Source organism: Chenopodium quinoa, unplaced genomic scaffold (genome assembly GCF_001683475.1).
Source record: "Chenopodium quinoa cultivar QQ74 unplaced genomic scaffold, ASM168347v1, whole genome shotgun sequence".
NCBI classification, from domain to species: Eukaryota; Viridiplantae; Streptophyta; class Magnoliopsida; order Caryophyllales; family Amaranthaceae; genus Chenopodium; species Chenopodium quinoa.
In genome coordinates, this window is record NW_018742455.1 from 409,780 (window position 1) to 428,231 (window position 18,452).

General features: G+C 35.3%; 2 protein-coding genes across 4 annotated transcripts; both read right to left on the minus strand.

Annotated features, from left to right (window-relative positions):
• Window positions 1-182: 182 nt before the first annotated feature.
• Window positions 183-12,633, minus strand: LOC110718040 (mediator of RNA polymerase II transcription subunit 15a-like). Of its 2 annotated transcripts, none has more exons than XM_021896850.1 (11): window positions 12,272-12,633; window positions 9,546-9,657; window positions 9,317-9,410; window positions 6,633-8,012; window positions 5,986-6,056; window positions 4,780-4,854; window positions 3,084-4,424; window positions 2,399-2,743; window positions 1,417-1,617; window positions 1,221-1,309; window positions 183-789 (listed from the first exon to the last, which is right to left on the minus strand). In XM_021896850.1, exons 1-11 carry the CDS (start codon window positions 12,382-12,384, stop codon window positions 582-584), a joined length of 4,029 nt encoding a protein of 1,342 aa, XP_021752542.1. In that variant the 5' UTR covers window positions 12,385-12,633; the 3' UTR covers window positions 183-581. The 2 variants fall into 2 exon arrangements, with proteins under 2 accessions (XP_021752542.1, XP_021752537.1); XM_021896845.1 differs by having other exon boundaries at window positions 9,290-9,410; window positions 12,272-12,384.
• A 2,734-nt stretch (window positions 12,634-15,367) lies between these two features.
• LOC110718071 (mediator of RNA polymerase II transcription subunit 15a-like) lies at window positions 15,368-17,382 on the minus strand. 2 transcript variants are annotated; one of them, XR_002510829.1, is made up of 4 exons: window positions 17,064-17,382; window positions 16,337-16,448; window positions 15,972-16,200; window positions 15,368-15,658 (listed from the first exon to the last, which is right to left on the minus strand). XR_002510829.1 is itself a non-coding variant. In XM_021896873.1 (4 exons), the coding sequence occupies exons 1-4, from the start codon at window positions 17,174-17,176 to the stop codon at window positions 15,579-15,581; spliced, it is 417 nt and encodes a 138-aa protein (XP_021752565.1). In that variant the 5' UTR covers window positions 17,177-17,382; the 3' UTR covers window positions 15,368-15,578. The 2 variants fall into 2 exon arrangements, 1 of the variants encoding a protein (XP_021752565.1); XM_021896873.1 differs by having other exon boundaries at window positions 16,089-16,200.
• Window positions 17,383-18,452: the final 1,070 nt, after the last annotated feature.

The following is an 18,452-nucleotide window of genomic DNA, read 5'->3' on the forward strand; positions in this document are numbered from 1 at the left end:
AAGGGTAGAGCTGCAGGTTGACTGGCAAGGTCTCCCTTGGGCTAGTTAGCTTGTACTGAGGCTTTGGTGGGTGGAAGCCGAGCATCGATAAACTCCTTGATTCCTTCACAATGGCCAAGTTTTTCATTACATTCATACTAAACCGGCATTGTAATAAATGGTTAAATCAACCATCAAACATATTTAGTTAAAAGCCACTAGGATACCATAAAGCGAATGCTACAAGTATTCACTACCATTATTCGATTCAAGTAGCCCCCGGCAAACTTTTGCTTTTTATACAAATTTACTGAGTTTGGAGGCCGCTATCACAGGAGGATGGAAGAGAAATCCAACCCTAGAGTAATGAGACTCAAGCTCAGATCTTCCAGCAGTAGGATCTTGGATTTTGGGTAGTGTAACAATAGACAAATAAATACACTATATGAACAGTTATAGACTACCCTCAAAGGACTTGTTTGGCTTGCACATTCTATTCACAAACTTCAAGCTTTGGTCTAAGTCTCCTGCAACAAAATGATTTCCAAGTCTAGGGCTCTGGAAAATTTTAACCCAGGCTTGAACTTTGAAGGTATAGAAGATCAAGCAGCGCTTAAACAATTTTCCCAAGTTCCATACTTTGAACTGAAGGTCCCTCCACCATTCTGTTGTGCATACTCACAAATGACAGCCCGAGCACAATCATCCCATGTCCTTGCTATCGCCTTGAGAGACATTGGCTGAGAAAGACTACGAAGAGAGATGCTAAATCTTGACTTTGCCTTCACTGAAAGATCTTCATACTCATTACTACAAAACGACAATGGAACATTTTAATCTCAAATTACTGGATAACATTATTTTTTTTTTTTTTTTTTTTTTTTTTTTTTACCATAATGACTATTGAAAAGAGGTAAACATACCCAAAATGCATAATCTATTCACGAATTGTATTTCAGATAATTAGACCACAACTAAGTAGCTTGTCCACCACACAGGAACTATTATTGTCATTAAGGAGATATTAGTTACCGTCTTTTGTGCTTTATGCAATTGTTAATGGTGAAATAAATTGTTAAAAATCAAATACAAGACAACCGGCCAAGATGAATACGTTTAGTGAACCTATTGTATATTTGCCTCCTTAATTAATCCAATAGAAGAGATACTCATCAGCCTATATAGGTAAAGTGGTGAAAAGACACCAGAATACAAGAAAGTTAAGATCTGTTAAAGCTCACCTAACATCAACTGGTAACTTGTCCAACAAAATGGGGGAACAATTTGGATAATTTACAGGAACCAGCAATCTCAACGGTTGAATTGGTGACTGCATAAAAAATAAATAATAAAAAAAAGAGCAATAAAGTCACGAAGAGATAATGATAAAATTCCATAATGGTATATAATTGTTAAAAATGAGTTAAAAGAACTTACCATCTGGGCTGAAGTGTAGTGCGACTTCAAGTCTGGACTTAGAGATACAGCACTAAAAGAGCACCTGACAATGGTTCCTTCACTGCCTTCAGAAGCTGAAGCTGCTACCGAAGGATCCATATCTTCATCACTGACATCAACAATAGTATCTATAAGACGGTCATTAATTTCTCTGATTTCTTCCAAAAGGGCATGATTAACCTGCAAAACAAATCATAAATCTTAACTATAACAAATTGAAATAGCCATCGAGCTCTTAAATGGAGAGGCCTAAACAAATAGCCATATCAAAAATCTTCCAGTAGTCTCAATTTGCACTTTGCAGGTTAAACTATTAACGCAATCCTAATAACTCATATAAAAAGTCACAACTAACATAACAATAATTTACCAATCATTTATATCCAAAGAGACAGATGAATAGTGGGCATAACAGCATAAGTGCATCACACATGATCAGTTCATTAAGACAAAAAGAATGCACAGTTGGGAGGACTTGGTACTTCAATATACCATTTACCCACATAGCGTACTATCTTGAAACATTGTAGTCTCAAAATAAACATACTTGTTCAATTAGGAATCTACTCCACTCTGGATCCTGAAACTCTGAAAGCCTACATCACCTTTCCAACGAAAAATGTCCCAATGTTTAATACTTCCCTCATCCTTGGAAGAACGTCATATTTTCTTTTATAGAATGTCCCAAAATACTGGTCAATTATCTATACTCATAAAATTAAGCATTTAATTTAATTATGGTGGGAAACTGTGCTTTGTTGAAACACAAAAGAATACGGGGAAGCAATATAATAAATGATGTTTACTTAAAAATTTGGCTTTCACAGCAAATGACAAGTAAATAAAGATGGCGGAAGAATGATTAAGAAAGTGTGAAAAAACATCCCCATCCAATAACCATTTCGGCATATTTAGAACAAACAAAACCACACTATAATCGTCAATACAACACAAACATTACCTCAAGTCTGGCCTTCTTGACATTAGATGTTGCAGTTGACTCTAGATCAGATGTCTCAGATCCAGTGAATTGCTTGAAGTTATCATTCATGCTGCCAATAGTTGCTGTAACATTTAAGGGCATTGCACTAGTATAACGGCGCATTCTTTTTGTTCCCGTACTTCCTTCTTGGGTTTGAAAATTTCTAGCTTGCAAGCGACACTTTGTCATTGCCACTAAGTCCTCACCAACTGTAGCTCTAGAACCATTACCAGGAGCAGATCCAGCAATACGATCAATCATACTGACAACTGAACCAATGTCACAGACTGATGCATTTAATGCTTTAGGGGATATTGACTTTACCTGTTAAAAAAATTATAAACAAAAAATTAATTATCCATGAAAATCTTTTTTTTTCCTCCATAAACCAAGACATACTTCCTCCGCCTTTTTTTACTTGCAAAATAACACTTTGGCACGCACTTTAATGACGACATTAGACTAGGTAATCGGACAAATTAACTGAAATAAGTTTACCACCAATAAGAAGAAAGTGTAAAGTTGTTAAGGCTTAATTTTATTAATTTGTCCATTTACCTTTTCTAATCACTTTCTCAAATAGTGTGCCAAGGTCTGTTGCAAGTAATAAAAACAGAATAAGTATTTCCTTATTTGTGAGAAACAAATAAGCCATTCTACTTACAGCTTTCAACAAGCGATCAAGTGGTTGCTCTGTTAAACTGGATTTCCCAGAAACAACTGCAGAGTTATTACCATGAGCACCATCTGGCCCAGCACACTCGAACAAAGGAGACGGCGATATACCAGGAGTTCCAATTGAAAGAGATTGAGTAGCAGCAGGTGCACCACTTTGTTGATTTCCAATATTTGCAGCATTTGAGAGTGAGGAAACAGCAGGTTTCTCAGCATCACCAGGCATAGGAGATGGCGCCAAGGGGGTTGACGGCGAAGGAACATAGGGTGAGTTAGCTGATTGCAAAGGGGTTCCACCTTTAGAGATAGATTGCAGATTTTGCTGATCAATTTGCGGGGAATTCTGGTTGATTTGTGGCGACACTGCCTGAAACAATTGAGGTGAAGTAACAGAGAAAGAAGCCCCAGGCTTTAACTGCTGATGTGCAAACCGCTGAGCTGATGAGAGATGCTGAGGGAAAGCACCTGATCTTAACCCCTGTCTCATCTTGTCATTTACATCATTTTGATGCAGTAGAGGCATCTGATGAGCTGAAATTTGTGAAGCTTGTTGTTGTTGTTTTGCTTGTTGTAACTGCTGTTGCTGTTGGTACAGCTGCTGCTTTTGTATCAGCTGCTGTTGCATATGCCTATTCTGGAGCTGCTGTTTATATTGCTGGTTTTGCAGAATCTGCTGCTCCTGATGCTGCTTCAGTTGCTGGTTTTGGAGCATATTTGAATTTGATTGATGAGTGTTAATGTTCGGCTGTAACATACCGACTCCATTCTGTGATTGCAACGAATTAACATTCGCCTGCTGAGGAGCACTAACCGGATTCTGCTGCAAAGACACTATTGCAACTTGCTGCATAGAACTAGGAGCACTTCCCTGTCCAGAATCTATATTGGGATTGGCCTGTAATGAACTCGCCATGCTATGCAGCGAGGATGTGACACCAGATAAAGATGGGACTGAACCATGCTGCAAGCTCGGCACATTGTTCTGTTGCATTGTGGCAGCAGAACCTTGTAGATTCATAGACTGCATCTGTGGATTGACACCGACCCCATGTGATTGTGCTTGAGAAATTTGAGAATGAGGCTGCTGTGATGGTTGCAAATTCTGCATCTGAGGAGGGAGGATTTGCCCTGGTTGAATTGGCCTCCTAGGCCTGTTTGTACTAAGTAACCCAACAATCTGCTTCTCAAATGATGGCAATTTCTCTCTATGAGTTGGTAGAATACTGTTCTTTGCTACTTGTAAAACTTGCATTAACCTCTCCAACATATTTTTAAATATTCTAAGCTTCTCCACCTGGTCCATCTTTGGTTGTTGAGGGAGAGATTCATGCTGTTACAAGTGAAATGATTAGAATCAAATTAGCAAAAAGTAACAACAGCTGATAGACAATTCTTCGGCAAAAAAAGGAGAATATCCCTTAAAGTGCAATGCAACTTAATTTTGAAAAAAATAATAATACGTTAAGCAGAAAAAAGCCAAGAGTATAATGATCCTTAACAAGATGGGAAATGGACTAGTTAAATCTTGTGCACATATCATATCTTGATCAGGCTTTACATGGTAATAGGACACACATGGCAATAAGATTAGCAAAGATAAATTATATTAAAAAAACACACACACACACACACACACACACACACACACAACCTCAATTAGATTTCATAATTAGAAGGTCAGATACCTGTTGTAGTTTCATAGCAATTTTTTGGTGCATCTCATTAAGATCTGCAAAGTACATGTCCTTCATAGCTTTAATCTGTCGATCAAAACCCAAGAAGATAATGATCAGCACGTTATTTTAGTAACTATTCAAAAGCATCAGCCACAGAACAAACAAAGCAAGAAAAAAGTAAAAGCAAATACCAAGAAGAAACACTTTCATCATATTATCGTATATATTATGTTTTCGGCTTTTCGCACCTTCAAAAAATCATAAAAGCATATAGAACTCAGTGAGACAACCCTTTTTTTTTAATAAGGTTTTGCCAATCAAAAAAATATTACAAAACCACGGAGTAAAAATCTCTCATAACGAATTAACAAGGTAACTCCAACCCCACATTTTATAGACTTCCAAGTTTTAAGTATCGCCTCCATCCCAATATGAAATTCCAAATTATTTGTTGGGATGTCTTCTGTTTTTATTTAGGGTGCTTGCGGTAGGGATATTTGAAATGCAATGGCTTTCATTCCTTTATATTGTTAAGATGGAAAATTTGGCATTGGAATCTGATACTGTAGGGAGTCAAGCACTAAGCCCCCCACCACCATACTTCATTTCTAAGTAATTCCTACCAGTTCTTCTCAAGGTTCAAAACCCAATTTACTGCACAAGATAGGAAGAGAGAGGCAGAAAAGCAACGCAACACTCTTCTCTGATTCTGCTGACGCAAACTTAGGTGATGTACCTTTTTTTCCCAGCTCTATTATGGTTTTCTAGCATTAATATAGTATACAAGAGTTTGTAATTTCCAATGTTTTTTTTATTTCCTTCAACTTTAATTGGTTCCTGATTTTTCTAACATGGCATGCAACTTGATTTTAGTTCTGAGATTTTTTTTGTTCAACGTGCTTATGTAGAATTTTATAAGTGTCCTTGATGTTTTGGGTGTAACATCAACCCCCCCCCCCCTCTTCTGTCTACCTCCAATCGTAACACACAAACGTACACAGCTTTTCTATAATTGGACAATGGAATAATACATGACTTTTGCAAAGGCTATGTGAAGGGGAAATTGGTCCACTCACATCAAGTCACCTGACATTCTTAAAATCAGTGTAAACGTGAAGATGAACTTATTTCAGAATATAAGGAGTAAAGCATGCACAATATATATTTGAAAACCAAATTATAGCAGAAGATCAGCAGGGGGAGGTAAATAGTCACCTTTTGATAGACCTCTTCTTGCCAGTCACCAACACTTGTACTATCAGTCTGAGCAGTGGAATCCAAAGAACCTATTTAAAAGGCATTAGTGTTAGCTAATACACAAGAACTACAGAATTTAAATAAGTTGGATAGTGATGGAAAAGTGAAATTAATTAAACCCCAAAAACAGAGATATAGCATCAGAAGACAAGAACTATAAAAGATATGAAGCACTAATGTTTTCTCCTAAAGCATACATCCAAAGCATGGAAACATCAGCAAGTAAGGACCATTAAAATACTTACTAACCTACCTAACAACAGTGAGAACATTCAAAGACAACAACCAATACAACATGAAATTAAACTGTCTAGATGAAGAGGAAACACTAAAAGATTATTTGGTGAGAAACACTAAGATTATTTGGTAAGAAAACACTAAGATTATTTGGGTGAGAAAAAAGTATAGATACTATCCTTCAAAGTACTCAATGTAGAACAAAAATTAAATGCAGAAGAATATTGCACAAGCTGTAGAAGAGAAAATACAAGGCATTAATTTATCAATGCATAGTTCATGCATTAAAGCAAGAAGATAGCATATAGGGGAAAAAAATTACGATAAAAAACCATCACAGAAGATAATTAAGGTAAGAAGAAAAATACTTGATGGTGCCTCGGGAGGAGCTCTTTGTGGTTGGAACTGCTTTTGCTGATCAATGATATTTTGCTGCTGAAGCAAAGAATTTGGATTTTGCACCCGAGGCTGCATATTATGTTGAACGGAATTTGTCTGCTGCTGCAAACCCAGTTGCTGTTGTAGACCTGACTGAGATTGGAGCTGTGACATCAATTGCTGCTGTGACTGTGATTGTGGCTGTGCTGGCTGCCCACCACTTGGCAATAAAGGAGCATTTTGATTCTGTTGCGGAGCCGCAGCCTTGGGTTGTTGCATAATGTGAGCTGAGTGTTGATTTGACTGCATGTTAGCATTCCCCGACTGTGTTCCCATCAGTTGCTGCTGTGAAAGTCCCCCAGCATGACTTTGATGCCCTAATTGTTGCTGATGCATGTTTGAGAGATTGCTTTGTTGACTCATCATATGTTGCTGCTGCATGTTCTGATGTGATGGCATATTTTGAAGATTATTCTGCTGTCCCAACAGTCTCTGCTGTTGTTGCTGCTGCATATCAGAGATATTACTCTGTTGGCCAATCAGTTGATTTTGTTGCATATTGGCAGCGTTTGGCTGCTGTCCCATTAACTGCTGCTGCTGTTGGCCCTGGGATGTCATCATTGATTGCTGGGATAACTGCGTTTGCTGTTGCTGAATTATAGGAGTCTGTTGTGGCTGTTGCTGCGACTGTTGTTGCTGCCTGGCCACTGACTGTTGATGCTGCTGAAGCACAGACTGAGATGGCTGTTGAATAGAAGATTGTTGGTTTTGTTGTAACCCAGATATCATAGAAGGCTGCATAACAGATGAGGTTTGCATGATCGGTTGCTGATTAGCCTGTAGCAAGTTTTGCTGAGACTGTGATGGTGTTTGTTGTTGCTGTGATGGTGGTGGTTGTTGCTGTAATGATGTCTGCATGATTGGTTGTTGGATATTTCCCGGCTGTAACTTCTGCTTCATCATCTGTTGCTGCAATTGTTGCTGGTACATGTATTGTGAATTATTTTGGGACTGCTGCTGCTGCTGGGAAGCAACCTGTTGCTGTCGACCTTGCAACTGCCTTTGGGCATTTGTAAACATAGTGGATGAGACTGCCTGATTCATCGTATTTCCCATTGAGTTTTGTGAGATGCCAGAAATACTCTGCACGCTGGTATTCTGAGGAACATTTGGCATGTTCTGTGCCAATCCATTAACAGATGGCAAAGAATTTGGCAAGTTGGCAGTAGTTTGCATCCCTGTAGAACCTATGTTGTTTTGCATGTTCTGAGCTAAAATCTGCTGCCGGGCTTGAGACTGATTAGACGCCATCTGATGGGGAACAGATTGACTCTGATTCTGCACTTGGAACTGCATATTTTGAGAAGGTACTGAGAAAAGAAAAAAAAAAAACAGAAGTGGACAAGTGAGTGGGGTAAGTTATAAACACATTTGTCACTAATTTCAGAAGCTTTAGTGAGTTTGAATGACAAATTACAGAGAAGACAGTAACAGCCACAGTAGAGGATAACAGATTCCTACACTAGTAGCAGTAAGAATCAATGCAGCCATTATTCATTTATTCACTCTAGAATTTTTTGTTTTTTTTTTTTTTTGTAAATAGTAGAATTTAGTACAAACAAACACTAAGATATGATTTTAGCAGTGCGCAAACTACAAATATCCACTAGAATCACCTAAAACAGTCTAAACACTGTCATGACCTCACAAAAAGAACTTAGGTAGCATCAAGAATACATTGAACATTATCAGCTGGTAGTCTTATTACAGTTGCATATATGATACGATAAACCAGGGTATTACCAAATTACTCTGCAGACCACAAAAACAAGCAGATAATACAAGATTATGAAAGAATTAGCTTAACATTGAATATTATTGAATTACAGAAAGTATGGAACCCCTATGTTAGCCAAAGTAAGATATACTGAGTAACTGCATAGAGTGATTCTCAAATTCGTGAAGTGGCTTATGACCAGGTTTCACTGAAACAAAGAAGAGAAAGAGGACTTATATACATGGGAGACAGGGTAGAAAAGTTTAGGAGAACAAGACTATGAGTCTATTCTATAATATGCATGAAATTTTTGGCCATAGACGCATAACCTTGCTCTCCAAAACAAAGTAATCATGGCTTTCATAATTATTTCAACAGATGCTTGAGCCTTCAGAATTTTTTTTTTTTTTTTTTTTCAGAGGGGTGGGGGAATACCGGAACATGCTTAGTGTGGGAGGGCAATACACTAAGTTGTTCAGTTATCATTATTCAACGAGACATAAAAGGCCTTTGGTCTGATTTGAAAAGCAGAAGACAAGCCAAAAACAAGTTGAGTGAGTACAAGATTTACTTCATATGATCCACAGATGCAACTAATGAAATTATTGACTGTCAGTATATCCTTTTCCATCAATCGAAAAGCAACAAGTTCTGATCTTTATTATTCTACTAAGAAAAAAGAATTCAAAAAAAAAGTACATTAAAAGCTACCTTGGAGAAACTAAGCAAAAACCAGGAAAAGAAAAAAAGAAGGGGGGGGGGGGGGTTCAGGGGGGTCAATGATAAGCTTGCAAATATAGGCACCAATAAACAATATTTTGACTTAACACAATCTACACAAAAAAGAATAATTCTTCTAAATATGAATACCTGAATCCTGAGGATTTCTGCTCATACCAGAAGAGTTGGAAGGCAAAGCATTGGGGAGTGAATTCTGAGATTTTGACTCCATTGTGAGCATCTTCAATGATATCTTCCTCAGATAATCAGACTGAAATTGCAGTACAAGAAGAAATAAAAAGTGATACCCAAGGATCGTCAGCAATGTCTAAAATGTGAAGACCAAACGCAAAAAATTAACTATCAAGATTAAAAGATAAGCAACCAATTGAGATGCATAAGATACCTGGCTCGTAGCAGCACTATATATCTTTTCTTCAAATCTTATGGCAATCTGCCTAAGTTCTTGCAGTCCTTCTTGGCCAGAAAATGGGAGATGTCTCTTCAAAGTTTCCATTCTACAATTGCAAAGGATATCAATTAAATAGTATCACAACCAATTCTTAGTTGATTATAATACATAAACCTATAAGAAGTAGCCCTTTCAACTCTCAAATCAAAGTACGCTACTATACCACATGATTATAACATATACCACATTTGACTGTTTCCCCTCATGGCCAATCAAATATTAGAAAATAAAGTTAAAACTTCAATAAAGATCACGCTGACAATGAAGTAATTTACAGAAGCAACTTTAGCAGTAGAATAACTCAGAATCAGAGGTAGTTGCTACTACAATGTCAAGAATCTAGCATTCACCATGTATAAGTATCTACAATTATAAACCATGTTTAAGCACATTTCCTTTTCACAGAATTACTTAACGAAAAGAATTACATTCATCTATAAAATTTACAGCATTCCTCAAAAGGGCTCTAAAATTTTCAGGAAGCAAGTGTGATATGATGGCCTACATTGGTGAACCTGGTGGCTACAGCAAAGTGATTCAAAATTATATCCACCTATAAAAATAAATGGGGATAGTGTTCCTACAATGGCCTTTTAGCAGTTGATTCATTTGTCCGCAACAATATATTACAAGGTATTAAAACCAATAATAATGGTTCAGCTAGGACATTAAAGGTAGTGACCCTGTGCAAAAATCACAAGAATCTGGAGTATTGGTACTAACCAATAATAGTTCTGCATACGTTCTTGTATTACCATGATCTGTCAGCTTCAATTTCTTTCTTTTTATACTGGTCAACTATTGGCACTAGCCATAGTTATTTCATAAACAACTGCTAATACTTTAGTGATATAATTGTATTTTACGTTACATGGACTCGGCCACTCGGGTACCATGTCCGACACGGGTACGTGTCCAAGCGTCCGACTTGGCTATTATGTGAAAAATTCCATAATTTTGACCCAAAAATTCCAATTTTTTACATTACCCACTATCAAAGGAAATCATCCATAAAATACCCAGACCTGGTAGCTGCTATTTAAACCATTTTCCAAAATGTGGGCCCCAATTTTGCTACAGAGAAAAATTTCTTGGTTGAATCAATAAAGCAACAGTGTACCCATCTTGTCCAATGTAACAGTACTAACCAAATTTCACCTGATAAACACTAACTTCAACACAAAGCTGGTAAAGTTTAATCCATCATCACGGGTAGCTTCAAGTTCCCATCTAACCTCCGTTTGTACTCATATACATACATTTTGCCGATCCAGAACCAACTATACATATAACCCTAAAGCCATTATGGAATGTCTAAATATTCAAAGTTACAGAGCAATCACTTTAATGAATCGGATTTCTAATGAGAAGAACAGGTACCTAATATAGTGAGCTAAATGCAATCTAATTGCCTTGAAAATGTTTAAGGGCTGTAAATGACTCTATTAACTATTAAGAGCAGGCTATTGAGAAATCAAAGATGCTCTTATATATATATTCATTTTTATGGATAAGTATGCTTATACATTAATCAATTTGGAAGTCATGAACATCACTTGATCGATCATCTTCAATCAAATAAAAAAGAATATGCAACAAATTATGATTACTACACCACATGTTTCATATACAAAAAAATATTACTAGTCTAAATTTCACCACAAATATATTGCAAATACTACATGTTTTGTTGCTTTTTTATTCAGGAGGTGAACAAAGCCTTGATTCGAGCTACATCTAAAAAATCAATAAAGATAGAAAGGTGAGTCAGAAGCAAGGCAAGTTGAGAAGTCACGTGAGTAAATGGCTTTAAAGTTTATGAGCCAACAAGTAATCTCACTAAAAAAATAAAAACCACTTCCTCCCTCTACCCCCTCACCCCCTCCCTAGCTACATGCAACGCTAGCCGTTACGGTGAACATCCATTCATGCCGGCAAATATAATGGTGAATGTGCATCACGCCAGTGAGTAAAAGCCTTATGCTTTCAAGCTCCATAGCTGTCTCAAAGTACCTCAATTGCAAAATTAGGGGATTTTTGTTCTTTTCTCCTCTTTTAAAACTTCACTCGACACTTACTCCCTGGCGTGTCGGGTGTCATAACATAGACCATAGTCACCGTACTTATTCATGAAAATCGGAAAACACCCTTCGATATATTTTAACTCGCCTCAAAACACTTTCCACTCTCAATGCCCAAAAACAAAAACTAACCTTTCTCTTTTCCTAACAACTCAATTACACCCTAACTCATTTATAGCGGAGGGTTCTTTTGTGACACAATAAAAATAACATGGGCAGAGCAAGAGATTAAAATAAATACAAGGAACAATTTTTCAATCAATTACTGATGTATAAACGTTTCATCCATATATTTTTTATTAAATAAAAAAATTGAATTCGCCAAATTAATAACATTACTACCAATAGCATTGAAAGCCTCCATCACTCAGTAATGAAACAAAAAAAAAACACAGAGAATTTACTAGCTATAACATCAATCTCATTCAATAACCTAACACAGTTACATCAAAAATTCTGTTTATGAACCCCAATTCTCAAACAAATCGAATTCGCTAAATGACAAGAATTCATCAAAATTCATCAAAAAAATACATATTTACGAAGAATAATATAAAGTTTGGTAACAAAATAACTCACATCTTATTGACAATTCGTTGGCGGGACTCCGGCAGAAGTTGACTCCGCCAATCGCCGCCATCCATTGGAGGTGGAGCTTCATTTTGAGCAGGTCGCCAATTATTCGAATCCATTGCTATAAATCAGATATAAATTATTAATTAATATAAATGATTGATTAATTGCACCTCTAATTGAATTCAATCAGCTGAAATCCCCAAATTCTGGGAAGAAACATATGAAAATGATGATCGGAAATCGGAAAGGAAACCCTAGAAGAAGAAAGGTGGTGTTGAAGTTCTTGGAAGAAGAGGAGAGAGAAAATTGGTTTTAAATTATGGTCAAATAAAGGAAAAACAAGAAGAACAGCTTCTCAAGTCTTGCTACTTCGTATTTAATACGATTGCTGGGTAAGACCTTGTCAAGTTGTTAGCCTACACTAGCATTAGGATGTTATATCAGGTTTTAAAAATGAGAACCGAAACCGGAGACGGAACCAGTTCCAAAAAATTGGAATCCGGTTGTGGCATTATGGGTTCTAAGTCCGGACTCGGCAGGTCCATACCTGGGTCCGAAATTGGTTAATGAATTTTTTTATGCTCTTCCATAAAAGATTCCTATCAATTCCTTTTTTTTTTTTTTAATTACAGCATTTTAATTGGTAAGAAATTAATTAAATTTGGTAAAATATTATGTAACTAGGGTTTGTTGGAAATCAAAAAGTGATACTATGTGAATATTTCACATAAATTAAATGCGAGAAGAACTGTGAGAAAAGGGATTATTAAAATTAAAATAATAAAAAGTTGGGAACGCCCGGTGGCGTTGGATAAGATAATTTATAGTACAAATATTGAATTAAAATGAACATTAATTACACTTATCGACGCGTGATTTTGTCATGAATTCCTAAATTAATACCACTTTAGGAAGTATTATAAATGTTAATCTAACGCTCCGAGGGCATCTATTAGCAAGATCCTAAAGGTATTAGGGCATGTTCTCATACGTTGAAATTCAGTTCAATTCAATTCAGTTCAGCTCAGCTCAGTTCAGTTCAGTTCAGCTCCTAATTTCCTTCTCTTATAAAATATTCATTTCATTTCACTTCAGTTCAGCTCAGTTCAGGTTCAGCTGAGTTCAATCAATGAGAACAGACCCTTATTGTATTATCAATCTAAAATATTTGGTTGTAAAAAAAACAATTTTAAATATGCATGGATAAGTGTGACACAAAAATGGGATGATGTATATAGTAATAGTGAACTGTATTATCCTTAAAATAAAATTCAAATAAGGTGTGACTTGCGAATAATGTTGCAAATTTTCGATGCCATTTACGAATTTTGCAACCAACAGTTTGGCAAATCAAATTGATTTTTTTATTCGTGTCATGATACTTTTTTTTTACAAAAATTAGCACTGCTTTTTTTTTTTTCTTTTTTAACTAGATTATTCCCGTGCAATGCACAGTTTTAACAAAAAAAAATTGTAGTGTAACACTTGTATATACAATTAATCTTTCAATTTTGATATAAGCTCATTGGAAGGAGATTTCTTGAAATGAATATACGACTATACATAGTAGTTTAGATATTTCATGAATTTTTTGGACGTTTGAATATTAGTGATAAGGAATTGAGGAGAGGAAATTATACGGGGTAGATCTTTAAATCAAAAGAAAGGTATAAAGTTGCTATTCAATTTACTATACTCCGATTTTCTAGATTAAAGTTGTTGATTTTTTTATTTTTTTTTCTGATGAAAAAAGTTGTTGAAAGCATTTACTTAGCTTGTTTATGAAATATCACAAAAAAAATAAAATAAATAAAATTAAATAAAAATAAATATCAAAATTAAAAGTATCACAAATAAATAATGACATCATCAATGGTTTTAGGCGGGAAAATATTTCATAAGAAAACGACACGTATCCAGTTTTGAGGAGAATTGATGTGAGCAATGTTTTGTTTTAGTATTAGATAATAGAATAGATTTTGGTTATGAAAGCCCGAAACATATAAGGGTGTAGCTACGGAGTATATTGAAAAATGTCATCGGTAATTTGAATTCAAAGCAATGTTTTAGTTTTTTGTATATTTAAAGTAAAGTAAATTATGCATATTTAGCTTTTAAGTTTTTTGGGTAATGAATTTTTTATTTTTTATTTTTGACAATTTTTATTTTTTTAAAGGGTAATGAAGTTATTGTGTTGGAATTTTTTTTCTTTTTTTACAAGAGTGAAGTTTTTATTTATTATTATTATAATAAGCAAATGTTGGTTTTTATTCACAAAAGATTGTTATGGGAAGTGCAAAAATCTTATTTGGTTTTGTGTTAGTCCGCAACATTTTGAGTAGTTGGGTGATTGAGTGATTCAAAGTTGCTATTTTAAGTGATTCAATAAGATTTTTAAGCTCACAAGTCATTTTGGAATAATGATATTCGTTTAGAATGATTCATTACATCAGTATCTTTTCATCTAACTCAGGATGATTTATAATTAGAAGGTTGGATGAAACACTCTATTAGATAAATTATCTTAGATTAGATCAAAAGATCATTATTTCCAAAGTGGCTTGTGAACCTTAAAACTAAACTCACAGAATCACTTACTATTACAATAACAACTTTGAATCACCCACCTACCCAAATTCTTAAGAAGTTGCAAACTAATACAAAAACAAATAAGATACTCAAACTTCCCAAAACAATCTAAGCAAATAATAATGAAAAAGAAATAAACAACATTTACTTATTCATAATCAAATAATTTCAACACAAGAACTCCAACAATTTAGTACCCTAATAATTTGAAAACTAACACAATCTATCAATACGAGTGATTGGTAATACTACTAGTCTACTACCCAAATTATTCACCTTTGTTGGAAATTGTTGAACACAGTACCAACACTAAAAAATGTCTAGGTATGATTTTCACATTTGTTGGAAATTGTTGAACACAGTACCAACACTAAAAAATGTCTAGGTATGATTTTCACAGCGTTGCAATAGACGCAATTGAGTCGCGGCTCACAAATGACTCAACAAGCAAGAACACTAATAAAGGGAAAGTGTGTGTGCGTGTGTTTTTTTTTTTTTTTTTGACGGGAATAAAGGGAAAGTTTAATTTTTTGCATAAACTAAAAGAAGCCTTTAACACAAGGGTAGTACATTTAGCCTACCAATCTCCATAAGTGCTTTAGGCGATTAATCTCCTAGGGCATAAAGTACAAAATAATTGAATGCCCTCTTTAATTCACTCCTCTTGGTTATATACAAAGTAATTACAAAATAATTTTGTTATCTTCCTAATTGTTCGCTGTCAGTTCTCCTCGTTAATTGGTGTAGTGTGTTGCGGCTGCTGGCTTTGTGGTGGCTGCTCTGCCTCATCAATTGACAAATCTTCAAATGGGCAAATAATGCACAGATAATTGACAGTCAGTATAGAGTAGAAAAGATCTTATTCCTTATCATATACGAAGTACAAAACAGTATATAAATATATCAAGAAAACACACTATATGCAACTCAATCCAAGTAGAAGAGATTCATAGAACACAAACAAAGTACAAAACAGTATATAACTTTATCAAGAAAACACACTATATGCAACTCAATCCAAGTAGAAGAGATTCATAGAACACGTAGACATGAACAACACAAATAAAGAAATTAGTTCCTCTGTATTTTGTAGTAGTTTTTTTTTAATCCTTACCTTCGAGAATCTAGGCAATATATCAATGACAAGCTTGCCTATATTAGACATCCATTACCAATGTTTTGATTTAAACACAATCTACACAAAGAGAATAATCCTACTAAATATGAATACCTTCCAGGGGATTTCTGCTCGAAGAGTTAGAGGGCGAAGCATTGGGGACTGAATTATGAGATCGTGCCTCCATTGTGAGCATCTTCAATGATATCTTCCTCAGATAATCAGACTGAAATTGCAGTACAATAAGAAACGAGCAATGATACCCAAGAATTTTCAACAATGTCTAAAATATGAAGAACCAAACGCCGAAAATAAAATATCAAGATTAAGATATAAGCAACCACTTGAGAAGCATAAGATACCTGGCTCGTAGCAGCATTATATATCTTTTCTTCAAATCTTACGGCGATCTGCTTGAGTTCTTGCAGCCCTTCTTGGCCAGAATATGGGAGATGTCTCTTCAAAGTTTCCAGTCTACAATTGCAAAGGATTTTATATTAATAGCTTCACAACCAATTCTTAGTTGATTATAATACATAAACTTATAAGAAGCAGCCCTTCCACTCAAGAATCAAAAATCAAAGCACAATAGTATTTAGTATATCGAAGTTTCAATATTTGGTTTAATGTAGAAAGCTCTTGTTAGTCACTAGAGTTGTCAAAAGCACACCGACCTGACCCAATCCGATTCAGATTTGGACTCGCGTAGAGTGGTAGACATAATTTAGCATACTCAACTTTAAAAATTAATCCGATCCGAAATCAGACCCGATTCGGTCATCCAAATTGACACCTCTATTAGTCACTACTCTTTAAATCAATGATTTAACATCACTAACTATCAAAGGAAAACATCCAACATTACTACCAATAGCATTGATTCACTCAGCAAAGAAACAATAAAAACACATAATTTATCAGCCATAACATCAACTAATATCATTCAATAACCAAACACAGTTAAATAAAAAATTCTGTATATAAATCCAAATTTTCAAACACACTGAATTTGCCGAATTGCAAGAATTCATCACAAAAATATACACATATACGAAGTATAATATAAATTTTGGTAACAAAATAACTCACATCTTATTGACAATTCGTTGGCGGGACTCCGGCAGAAGTTGACTCCGCCAATCGTGACCATTCATTAGAGGTGGAGCTCCATTTTGAGCAGGTGGCAAATTATTCGGATCCATCGCAAATGAAATGAATTAGCTCTAAAATAATGCAAATAGTTGATTAATTTGAACTCTGGTTGAATTCAATTAGCTGAAATACCCGAATTCTGAGAGGAAATAGATGATCGAAAATACAAAAAGAAACCCTAGAAGAAGAACAGTGACTATTAAACAAAAAAAATAAGTTAGCATAAAAGTTCTGGAAAGAAAGGAAATATGGAATGGTTTATATATATATATATATATATATATTTTTTTAATTCATTTTTTTTTTTTTTTGGGAAAGTTCACGTTTTTTTTTTCTTTTTTTTCAAGGAAATATACAATTGCAAATTAATTTTCTTTTGTGTTGGTTGGATAAAATACATATTTATATCCTATTTTAACATTTGTTGTTAATATAAGGGTTTGTTCGTCATTTTCATTTGTTTGCTAGGGGTATCATTGTAAATTCAGTAATAAACTATGTAAATAGAGTTATCGAGAGTTAAGTTGGTTCTCATTATTGGGCATCAACGACGTTTGACAAGAAGACAAAACTAAGGATCTTCTCTCTCCTCTTCCAAGCTCACAATTTCTCTCTTTGTATGTTAACTCCATTGTTGAAAATCTTCCTTTGCAAAAAACACCTATCTAACTATTCCAAGTTTAACTTTTCCCTTAATTTTACATTTGTTTACTTAGGGTTTTCTTTAAATTCGACGGTGAAGCGGCTAGAAGGAAAGAGAAGGTGGAGAATAGAAGCTCAATTCTAGAGGTGATCAAAGTTAGCCCGGTCGGTTGGCCCGGCCTAAAAAACCCGCACGGCCCGATGATAACTTGTTATTTGGCATGATTTTAGGGTACTTTTGAACCTTGTTTTCGTTATTAATCGACATCAAAGTTCATTTTTTATCCTATTTTTATGCAAATTTTGTACCATCCATGTTTCACCGGTTGTTTGTGTTTTTGATGTAATGTAGCTATTTTTAGCACTATGGACATGATCAAGCATGAGTGAGCAAGGATAAGGGAAAGCTTGGTTGATAGAGCCATGGAGGAAGAAGGAGGAATGCCTTAAAGGGAAATGAAAAGCTTTTGGAGAACCTTGAAAGGTCGTTTGCGTAAGCGTCAACTTCAACCAACCATAACTTTGATCTTATCAACCTTTTGAAGCGATTCAAATTGGAGATTAAAGTTCGTCTCAAGAGCTTTCCAACGACTGGTCACAAGTCCATTTCCGACAAGAAACGTAGAAGTTACAGCTTCCCAAAGTTAAGCAGTCTAGGCAGGGCATCCTGCACGGACGTGCAAG